The sequence below is a fragment of the Columba livia genome, chromosome 12 (assembly GCF_036013475.1).
Source record: "Columba livia isolate bColLiv1 breed racing homer chromosome 12, bColLiv1.pat.W.v2, whole genome shotgun sequence".
NCBI lineage: Eukaryota > Metazoa > Chordata > Aves > Columbiformes > Columbidae > Columba > Columba livia.
Genome location: NC_088613.1, coordinates 10,019,219 through 10,031,143, shown reverse-complemented (window position 1 = coordinate 10,031,143; position 11,925 = coordinate 10,019,219). Strand labels below are relative to the sequence as shown.

The following is an 11,925-nucleotide window of genomic DNA, read 5'->3' as shown; positions in this document are numbered from 1 at the left end:
CAAAGCCCCTTACCGTTCATTTCATTGCTACTTTCCATTTACTGAATTTGAAAACCTTATTCTAGAATGATGACATTCACTAGGATGCAGTATCAGCATTTCCAGTACAGTGATGTTTGGTACTGCAGATCTCCTTATAGGATCCCCCCAGCTTCAAGGAGATACTTGTAAACTACATACAGAGTGAGGAACCACACAAGCTCTCTCCCCTGCAGCACAACATATGGAGTCAGAGGTTGGTTTCTTGGAATACGTGGCTAGAACTTTGAGAGGAAGAAAGATGGGATGTGTAAAGCAAGTGGTGTCCCAGATGATGAAGGCAGTGCAAGGGGATGTACCCCAGCCGTGATCAGTCAGGGCACCCGAACACCATTGGCACTGGAACACAGAGAGTGACAGGAGCCAAGTACTGCAATAGAAAATTCCCTCTGAATTACACCAAAGCAAAAAGCACCACCAAACTCGAGCAGCTTCTGGGTGGGTGAATCCAAGGCAAGTCTGTACATTGTAGAGACTTTGATAAACAACCTACTGAAATCAGATCAGCTTTTCTGAATGCTGGCCAAAATAAGGAAAAAGAAAAATAAAGTAGATAATTATAAATAACCAAATAATTAACTAGAAATCAAACCGATGATTTAATTACTTTACATTTTAATCTATATCTAAAAAAAGGCAAACCAAAACATAAATGTCATTGTCTGAGATTAGGGAATCAAGCCAGTATGGGGCTTTTTTGTTCAGGTTTGAGTCAGATTCAGTTGAACTGAACAAAACCCCCACTGGAAGCATTTGAGCAGTTTGGTACACCCTAACCACTTCAAACCAGTCTGTGCTGATGGGCTGGGAAAAGGGATGTTGTAAGAAGTCATGGAGACTCGTGATGGCTGTGGCTGGTGAAGCAGAGGTGGGATGAATGGAGCGGATTCTCCATGAGAAGGAGGGAGAAGACTGGAAGGCATCAGAGAGATTTGTGAGGAGAGGTGGCAATCATGTGTCTTGTTCTCCCTCCCACTTTGTCACCCCCCAACCCACCAGAAAATGTGATCTCCACTCTTTTCCATCCTCCCTCATCCTCAGTCTGGAGCTTTAAGACCCCATCCTTCTCCTTTCCCTTGAGTAGTCTATTTCCAGTGCCTGGATACGAGGGGAAATAGAAAGCACTGGGCTCGCATAACACAAGAAAAATACTGGTTTTGCCCCATTTATAACGCCTTCTCCAAAGTATGGTCCTTTCTCCTCAAGGATGGTGAGATAAAGGCAAACTGAGACTCCTTCCCCAGTCAGGGAAGGATGCTGCTCTGGTCTGAAGCTTAGAAATCACACCAGAGGTAAAGAAAACTCCTTTTTCTCCCCAGCCCTGCCACAGCTCACACTAGCAGCTCTGGGAAAAACACCAGTTTCACAGCAATTTATTTTCCCTACCTGTGAAACGAGAGTACACTCAGTAATATGTGAGAAGTGCTCTAACGCTAAGTGCAAGTCTTATTACTGTAATATTTTTTTTTGTTTTCAGCCACAAAGCACATTGTTCTGCTTTGTCTGTCTTCATCTTTTCTGCAGTAATATTTATCACAGGGGAAAATCCATATGACATGAAGTTTCTACTAGAAACTACAGCTGGGAAGGAACCACAACATGACATATGAGAAGATATGTATTTTTGCTAAGCCAGTAGGGAGAGATGAAGTGTTTTTCCCCTCTTCTGGTATTATTTTAAGTAGCAGGAGGTAGTTCTCTTTAAATTGGAATAAAAAAGGTCGAGATTTTTAAAAATAGCAGCAATGCACACCAACAATAATCAACAATATTGCTTTTTGCAACCTGCCCAAGGCCTTCAAGAAATATGTTGACAACAGAAACTACTAGCAGGTCAATAACAAGGACAAAAATAAGAAGCACAATTTTGTACCTAATTGCAAGCATTTTTATAGGAAGCACAAAGCCTGAAACTGCACATTTTTTGAGGCTTATAGCTATAATTTGCAATGACAGAGCAGGACTTCAGAGTAAAGATGCTGCTGAGAAGAAATGGATATAGTGTTTATCATGCACATTAACAATCTGACTCCCCCCACTGCTGTACCCGCCCCCTTACAAATGGTCAAATTACCTTCTGTTCTGCAACGGTGCTTTGGGGTTTCAGTTCAATTCCATCTGGTACTCTTGTCCTTGGGAAATCTGCCACTCTGCTGCTTAGCAGTTGCCTGGTAACAAACTCCAATTAATGAACAGAACTACTTCTGGGGAAAAAAAAAGAGCCCAAAGCCCCCCAAAAATAGGCATATACATGATCAAAAGTGAGCATAATTAACATTCACTAGTTACACTTACAGGTTCTTGTACAAAAGCAAGCTGATTAGTCTGTGGATGTGTCTGAACGGACTCAAGCCTGAGGACCCCTCACACCCACCTTGATGGATAGCATCCCTTCATCTCCCTGCATCTCACCCACCCGTTTTCATACACTGCATAGGTCAGGCAAGTGAAAGCTGGTCCCTCCAGCTGTCTTCTGAGAAATGCCTACTTCAAATCTTCTCCTGTCTCCCCTTGTACACCACCCTGTGGGGTGCAATTATGAGCCACCCTGCCCTCCAGAGAAAGAGCATCAGCTGCACGTGCAAGGGGGAGAGCCGCTGCTCTGCTATATGCTCATATCAGGGATCTCTCCTCCAGAGCCTACTGGGATATGCTATACTGGAATTTCATGTGACCGACTGTGAGTCGGTCCTTGACACAGGGACAACCTCACCTGACTTACAAAGAAACAAAGAAAATGCTGCCCAGTGCACACAGACGCAAGAGAACGTAAGAGCTCCTGGAGTGGCTGGGGCCAAAAGCCACCCCTAGCCCAGGATCCCATCTGCAACAGTGACCCAAAGCAGATACTGGAAGAACTAGTAAGAATAGAGCAAGCATCTATTGTGATCATAGAATGTCTTGAGTTGGAAGGGACCCACAAGGATCATTGAGTCCAACTCCTGTCCCTGCACAGGACAATGTCACAGTTCACACCGTGTTTCTGAGGACGTTGTCCAGTCTATTCTTGAACACTGTCAGGCTTGGGGCTGTGACACCTCCCTGTGGAGCCTGTTCCAGTGTCCAGCACCCTCTGGGGAAAGAACCTTTTCCTCATGTCCAACCTGAACCTCCCCTGGCACATCTTCCTGCCGTTCCCTCGGGTTTGTTGTTGGTCACTAAAGAGAAGAGATCAGCACCTGCCCCTCCTCCTCCCCTTGTGAGGAGCTGTAACCGCATGAGCTCTCCCCTCAGTCTCCTCCGGGCTGAACAAACCAAGTGACTTCAGCCGCTCCTCACTCGGCTTCCTCTCCAAACCCTTCACCAACTTCATAGCCCTCTCTGGACACTCTCCAGTAGCTTAATATCTTTTTTACCCTGTGGTGCCCAGCCCTGCACACAGTGAGTGCTCCAGGTGAGGCCGCACCAGAGCAGAGCAGAGCGGGACAATCCCCTCCGTGCCCGGCTGGCCGTGCAGTGCTGGATGCACCAGGACACAGTTGCCCTCTTGGCTGCCGGGGACACTGTTGGCTCATGTTCAACTTGCCGTCAACCAGAACCCCCAGATCCCTTTCCACGGAGCTGCTTTCCAGCATCTCGTCCCCCAGTCTGTATGTACAGCCAGGGTTGCCGTGTCCTGGGTGCAAAATCCGGCACTTGCCCTTGCTGAATTTTATGCAGTTGGTGATTGCCCAGTTCTCCAATTTGTCCAGACCCCTCTGCAGAACCTCTCTGCCCTCGAGTGTGTCAACAGCTCCCCCAGTTTTGTGTCATCAGCAAACTTACTAAGCAATCCCTCAAGTCCTGAGTCATTTATAAAGACATTGAAGAGTGCTGGCCCTAAGATGGATCCCTGCAGAACCCCACTAGTGACTGGTTGCCAGCCTGACATTACCCCATTTACTAGAACCCTTTGAGCCCGGCCCATCAGTCAACTGCTCACCTACTGCACTGTGTGTTTAACCAGCTGGATGCTGGACATCTTGTCCAGTAGGACACTGTGAGAGACAGGATCAAAGGCTTTACTCAAATCCTAAAAGATCACATTGTCAGGCTTCCCTTGGTCAGCTAGGTGGGTAGCCTTGTCATAGAACAAAACTAAGTTGGTCAGGTAAGACTTTCCCCTCAAGAACCCGTGCTGGCTGGGACCAATGACTGCGTTGTTCAGATTTTTTTCAGTAACTCCCAGAAGAATCTTCTCCATGATTTTGCCAGGAGCAGAAGTGAGGCTGATATGCCTGTAGTTGCAGGGGTCATCCCTAGTGCCCTTCTTGTAGATTGGGACAATGTTTGCCAGCTTCCAGTCTTCCGGCACCTCTCCAGATTACCAAGAGTGTTGAAAAATCACAGGGAGAGGTCTCGCTATGATGTCAGCCAGCTCTTTAAGCACCCTAGGATGAATCCCATCAGACCCCATCGACTTGTAGGGATCCAGCTGGAGTAGCAGATCCCATACAATTCCAGATTGATTGGGAGTTTATCATTCTCGCCAGCCATGGATACCATTGCTTCCTACACAACCAGTGGTACCTTTGCATTTTAAACTTTTTTACCCAAATGGAACTTTGTTTATGTTTTGGGTCCCCCCTCACTCCTGTGGGAGGGGTAAATATTTACATACTGAACTTAGAAGGAATGGCAAGATATGGAACAGGATAAATGGCGAGTGCAAGGACCTCAAGCAGCAGCTGATCTTACATGATGTCAGCCTCCCACCCATTGGGGAGAAAGTAATTCCTAGCCAAGCACACACCTGCACCCACCTCATTCGAATGCTGGAAGAGAACAGCATATAAAGAGCAGAGAGTGGAAACTGTACTACACAAAATAAGCCACAGGAAACTCAGTGTTTTACAGGGATGGTGAATGCCACAGGCATTGGAGAAAAAAGCACTCTCAGTGGAATTGGAGAAATTAGCACCAAGGGAATAGATATGCTATAGAAGTAGGTAAGATGCTGGATTTTTTACACTGATATCCTTTCCTCAAAACAAAAGCCTGGTGTGTGTGAGGGAGAATTCCCGTTCACGTTAGTGAAAACAAAAACAAGACCATAAGTTGTTTTACTGGTGGAAGACAGCTGCCCTTAGTCCTGGCTTTGTCAGAAATGAGCCTTCTCGGGCTGGTTAATGAGATTTGTCCAAGAGAACATGAAGCTCTTCCTCTTGTATATGTGTATGTCCCAAGTCTGAGCAGCTCCATGAAAGCTGGAGTGTGGACATCAAAGGCTGTTCCATAGCACAGGCAAGAAGAAGGAACCACAGATTGTTTTTAACAGCCAACTAAAATTTGGCCCAAGGTGTCTCAGCCAAGGCCCACATAGGAACACTCCTACAGATGGCAAGGGGCTTCAGATCCTGCTTTCACATGATCTAGACAGCAAGAAACACAAAAATCTTCACTTTAGCCAGAATATGCAAAGTTTCAATGCTGGCTGCTGTTTCCTCTATGATCACTATCCTTTTTGCTATTTACTTATTAGTAATCAGGATATACTTCCCAAAGTATCTCCCTTTTAATATAAATGGCACTCAGCCACGGTGAAGGGACTTTGTTAATAAACAAGACTATACTTCTGATTTTACAAGAATTCTTGCAGTGGCTGTGTGCATCGGAACGCAAACCTGAGAGGGATCATCCCCATAATTCCACCTCTCTATAGGACTGGCAGATCTCGCACACAGAGGAGATGCAAACAACACATGCAGATTTCCAAAGACAGCGATACCACTCCTTAAAATCATTACAGCATGCAAGCATCACAGCAATCTAACACTTACACAGCAAGTCATTGCTACAGGGCAAATCCATATTTTTATGTAGAGTTTTTCTGAGGTCTAGGATGAATTCTATGACCTAAAGCAAATAACACTTTTTACAGATCAGAATAAGGTGGTTTGGAAGAGGAGCAATAAGAAAATAAAGGCATCGCAGTAAAAATACAGCTCTTTCACATACACTGAATAAGCTACAAGATTTTTAACATTCTCCTCATCCCTCAGCTCTAAAAATGAACTTCAGAAATGCAAATCAGGAGCATATGCAGGCGCAAAACTGCCTTCTTCCGAGCAGCACAGGGGAAAGGGCTGGTACCAGGCCAGCGCAATGGCTTGCCAACAGTGCTACAAATCTGCGCATCTCTTCCTGAAGATTGACACAACTGCATGTGCAATTATGTCAGAAAAGCAAGAGCCCCATTGCCCCATCCCAGAGAGCTCTGTGGCCCTGTGATGCACTTCAAAGTAAATCCTAGAACCGGAATCAAACTGAAGTCTCTTTGCGAGAAAATTAGAAGTTTTATTCGTTGATATTAAAAAATAACTCAGTTTGCTGTTCCAAACAGCAGGGCTGGCCAGCTGATCCCACAACTCTCTTTCACTTGGACTAGCAAGCTATTCACGCTCCATTATTTCTCAGCAGAAAACACATTTTGCATGACAGGTAAAACACCATAAGGTGACAGTCACAAAATCTACAAGATAAACTGGAAAGCTAGAGAGAAACACTTCAGGCGAGATCAGATTTGTACGAGCCACAGCATCATCTGGCAACCACAGCAACTGTGCAAAACACCAATACTAAAAATACAGCAAATTTTACAAAAACAAATCCTGCTTACTCTACCCCCTCTTCATGAAGAGCCCTGGTAAAAGAATCAGCTTTTCAGTGGCAATTATTTATCCCAGAGTGAACAGACTATCTGAATACACAGGCCATGTTTGCCTTGCTTTTTTCACTGTAACCTGTATTTAGCATGAAGGTGTACAGTTTTCTTTCCCTCTCTTTTTCTTTCAAAAATTCTATTTAAATGTAGATCAATGTGTAGTAATCTCTGTAAAAGCACTGCCTATTGATATTCAGTTTAAACAAGACATTTCCTCATTTTCCCAGGGCAGCAAGTCATCAAAGCTTATTACACCACACACATCTGATGGAGCAAACATTTACCCCCAGGAGTTCATTATAGTGCGATTAAACTGCTTAATTAAAACTGACATAAATGACTGATAGTAACTTCAGAAGGGAGGCAGTGTCTATGTAAGCCAACTTCTTCCAGATATTTAGAAGCATCTAATAATAATAAGTAATAATTAAAAAAAAAAATCAAGCAAACCCTGTGTGGTTCATGTCATCTTCATCACTGCTGTCACCTTCGTCACTCGATGATGAATAGTCTGCTGCTTTTAAGAATGAGCTGGCACCATCCTTCCCCTTGGCAAAGGAGCCTGGACTCTGAGAAAAGGAAACTCAGTTGATTTATTTTTCTCCTGGAAGAACCCATCGCTAAACAGCATGTGAAGTATTTTACCATTCCAGCAAATATAGTTATTGTCACTTCCACATCAAAAAAATCTTTATTAGGTAGCTAATGCTTTTGCTGGTCCATCACAAGTGGGTATTTCATAAAGGAAGCTGAACCAAGCCAAAACACCTGATTTTCCTACAAGGTAAAAGGTGACTAACTTTAGTCAGTACACATCGGCGGCTCACAGCCACCAGCCCCAGTCCTACAGGAACTCATATATAGGCCTCCCACGTCATTGGCAATGGCCTAAACACAGAGTCTTCTTCAAACCTCTGGTCCCTGACAAGGCAGGAGGGGTTGGGGACCCTGGTACACTGTGGCTGTCCCTGCTGACCCACTCTGCATCCCCCAGAGTCACCCAGACCTGCTGGACAAATTTTAAAATGCTACGCATCCTGCAAACTTTTAAAATGCCAAGCATCCCACATATGAGCTCTTGCACAAGGCACCATGAGAGCTGCAGCGATCAGACATCCTCCCACCCCAAACCCCACCAAAGATGATAAATGCATCAGTAAATAGGAAGGAGGAGCAGCAATCACCCTTTCCATCAGTAGCAAGTCAGCGAACGGAGAGCCAGGACATTCCTGAGTGTGTCACAGGCTGGTAGCATGTGCTCCAGGCAGTTACACACTGGGTATTTGCAGAGGCCACTGGCATGGTCTAGACTTCTGGGTTGCATGACAACTGACCAATGACTTCCTGAAATATTAAAGACATACCCTTCCTTTCTAAAGATTTATGATCAGATGGGTTCAGCTCTCTGCTGATGACCTGAGCTGGACACAAGTCAGACCTGGACTGAAAGCTGATGAGACACGTTAACGCAGCAACAAGCTCGAGCCAGCCCCACACTGCCTCTCAGGTGGACTCATTAGCTGCAGCTGAGGAGCTGTCTGCACAGACATGCCCCCAGTGAACACCAGGAACAAATAAAAATGTCACTGAATTTAAAAGAACCTACTGCAATCTGGCCTTGATGAGAAGCTTTTTCAGACATCTTAAGCAGCTGCAATTGGTTTTGGGGCAAAACATTCTCTGCCTTGGCTGGTCCTGGATTCCCTGGGAATTAAAAAAAAAGAAGTTTATTTTTTAAATGCATGTGCAGCAGAGAGAGAAGAGACCAGTAAGAAAAGCACATATAGTTACCACCCAAAGCAGAACCCAGCCTCAGCTGACAAACTTCTTTTTTGTCTTTGTTGCAAAGGGAAATCTTTTTGCTTCTTTTCCAGTGGTTCTGAATACCACAATATTATGTATATAAATTGATACTGGTGCAGTTTAATGCTGCAGGTGTAAAACAAGCCGACTAAAACCTTGGCAACACACTCCCACTGCATACCAGCAACAGTTCCATGGACTGGAAGGCAGCTTGCAAGGGAAATGGGTTGAGCGCATGCTAATCCCTTCCTCCGATCCTGTTCTTGAGGGAGACATCTCATCGTATCAGCAGCTGCTGGTCATATTCCAGCACTAAAGGTGCCATCCAGCTATATTCCTGTCTCTGCAGACAGGGGGTTGGGGGATGTACAGGAGCCTGGGCCTCTGATGCACAATTTCAGGAACAAACAGATGTGTTGCCTTCATACAAGTGGTGCATAAAACCAGTCTAAAAGGTCTGATTCTCTAAACCCAACTGGGCTGAGAGCGAACAGCTGCACCAAATTCCACTCACGAGCATGGGGTCAAACTGAAGGCAGAAGAGGATTCAACACCTCCCATGGCAGCACCAGGAGAACCATTTTTCCAATCCCTGCTTCCCCTGGGGCACACGAGTGTCACTTCTCAGTTCCCACTTCCACTCGGCGCCATGAGGGAGTGGGTAACAAGCAGCCCTCGTTCTTGCAGAGAGAGCTGGACCCTGCCCAGCGACAGGCGGCACCTCGAGACGCTGCCCGAGGTCAGGTAGGGGTAGCGAGGAAGCTGCAGCGCTCTGCCTCCCCCACAGGTGGCACGGGGACCTCCACTTGCCACCACGCTTGCACAGTGTTGAATACCCAAGCAAACAAAACTAGAGGAGCTGGAGTCCATCTGTAGGGGCTGATGCCGTGTTAGGAGGGATACTTGCACGTAATTAAGCGAATCTTCTGTTTCAACACCCCCACTTCCCTCAAAGCTACTTGGGAAGAGCAAGAGCAGCCTTGGAGAGGTGCTGACTTCTGCACACAATTCCTGATACAACCGAAGGGAGGGAAAGCAGATGTGCCCTGCCACTGGGACACACCAGCCAGCTCAACGCCTACGCATCGTTCAGCAATTTGTCCCATGACTGTTACCAACAGGACTCCCTGCAAGTTAAGGGGAGAGAATTCAAGCTCACACAAATTAGGATTTGTATTTGGTAATTTAGATAGTTTTATCACAATGGCTTCATGCACTCATGCATTTCTCAAAGCTTTTAAAATTCAGAATTCCTTATTGGTCAATGAGTACCCTAAGCAACTCAGCATAAGTATTGGCTTTAAAGTATTTATAGCCCTTTCTTCTCCAATTCAGTATCCCTGTGGGTTTGGGAAAGCAACAAACTCTTTCTGAAACACCATATGCCAGAACTAGCTGTAATTTAATGACACTTAAGAACCCAAGGAGACAGTTTAAACCACAAGGGAGGTTTTCTATTCTTTCCATTGCTGGTAAGGTTTTCATTTCTCCATGCCAAAATTGCACAGAAGTTATACATCATGCAGACACTGCAAAGCTGAGTTGGGCTGTTGCACGTTGTTCATCTCTATGCTGTTATTCAAACATAAAATGACATAAGAGCAAAATGAAACAAAACCCAAGCAGTTTAAAGTGTGCTTTGGATTCCTCTTGAAGCAAAGCAGTTAGTGAAAGCAAAACTGGCTTGATTGTCTAAGTGTAATAAATAAGCAATTTGTTCTTCACTTATCAAGGGCTTGCAAATTAACAATCTGAGCCTCGGTTTAAAAATAAAAGACCTCAGCAGCTCACTGGTGTGGTTTCACAACATTTTTAGCAACCACCCTGCTTCGAATTGGGCGTGATTCACCATGTTCCCCATCTCTAGTAGTCAACCTGGATGTAAAGTAGTGTAACCACCCAGTGCTTTGCAAGGAGCTACACAGCAACTGCCCTAACAATGACCCACAGGAAACACCCTTAGGAATCAGGGGAGAGCAACACAGCTGTCCACTTCTGCTCCATGTCCCCATCTGCCAGAATCTCGGGTCATGTCTCAGGAATCAGAGTCTGTACTGTAAAAAGTCTGCACAACCACAAGCAAGCCCAATGCATTCCTACATCCCTACCAGTGACACCAAGATAGCTTACAAAGTTGTACTTTGCTTAAACTGCATGAGTTGTTAATTTCCTCTGCCTTTTTTGCACTATCTCAGTGCACATAGAAGAAGAAAGGAGAATGTCTCATAGGTGCTGTATGGACGGTCTTATGCTTCCTTCAGCCAGTATGTTATTAGAGTGTAGAAATATTAGTGTATAGCAACTGCTCATCTGTATCATCTTTATCAGTGGGCAATGCAAAAAAGCAGCATAAGGTTATGCAGAAAATGCTAACGGGTGAACATTAGTATTGAATTACATCTATGTGCCTGTAATATTGGCTCTGCTGAGTTTCAATGGTGTCAGTAAGTGCTACAGAACTGATTCTTTTAAATTCTTAATTGAAGAAATTCAGATTTTCTATACAGAAATATGTTCACAGTCACTTTTTGGCTCAGAAAGTGTTTATATTTTAGGAACATGGAACCATAAAAGCCAGAGGGATTTCAAAAGCATATCACCAGAAGATATCATTTAAAAAAATACCCCATTTGCAATGCAGCACTTGACACCCTGCAGAAGCCCATTTCACGTGATAGGAAATTTGCACAATTCGACTGATAAATCTTTGACTTAGGAATCACCTGAGGTTGATCGGCTGCTCTGATGTGACCCCATCTCCCACTGCTTGTTGCCAGGAATGCTGCTGCTATTCAGCTTCAGAGCATGTTCCCCGGGGGATGACTGATGAGTGTTACTAAACAGGGAGACAAAAAGCAGATCAGACTATCTTTCATGCAGGAACACAGACTAGAACAGACCTCCTAGGCCACTGAATCAAGTTCCCTGCTGTTACAGTATGATATAATACTCGTGATAAACAAACATTTTATATTTATTGCTGCTCCAAGCAGGGCCACCCAATAGTGAGAGAGGGGACAGTTTCCTCCAGGCAGTCATTCTGGGAGATTACAAAGATTCCCAAAATATTACAAAATATCCTGCTATATGTACTTCTCCATTGGCCTCTTCAGATCTGGGTCACTTCTGATTCCAAAATCTCATGGCTTTTACAAATACTGAAACCTGCTCCAGTACCCTTCTAGAAGATACATCATCACTCACTTATCAATGCAGGAAGAAACCCATGGGGGAGTAAAACAACCTGCCAAGTCTGTAATGTAAAGCAGTGGATCACCCAGAAAACCAGGCTCAGAAGCCACTCACTCAAAACACTGGGATTTACTTACATGCTTACATTACTTACATTACATTACTTACATTTTCTGCTTTGCCTCCTAAAATTCCTAAGTATAGAGCATTTAAGGCTTGACTTGAAAACTATTTCAGATGATGTTTCT

General features: G+C 44.7%; 1 protein-coding gene across 3 annotated transcripts in view; it reads right to left on the bottom strand.

Moving 5' to 3' along the window:
- The window catches only part of NRK (Nik related kinase), a 101,939-nt gene that overhangs the window by 22,941 nt on the left and 67,073 nt on the right, over nt 1-11,925 (bottom strand). For all 3 annotated transcript variants that reach the window (XM_065077820.1, XM_065077822.1, XM_065077821.1), the window contains 4 exons: nt 11,209-11,321; nt 8,289-8,386; nt 7,133-7,251; nt 2,114-2,207 (listed from right to left, as the gene is read on the bottom strand). In XM_065077820.1, the coding sequence (XP_064933892.1) occupies nt 2,114-2,207; nt 7,133-7,251; nt 8,289-8,386; nt 11,209-11,321 (424 nt within the window). The remainder of the gene's footprint in view (nt 1-2,113; nt 2,208-7,132; nt 7,252-8,288; nt 8,387-11,208; nt 11,322-11,925) is intronic.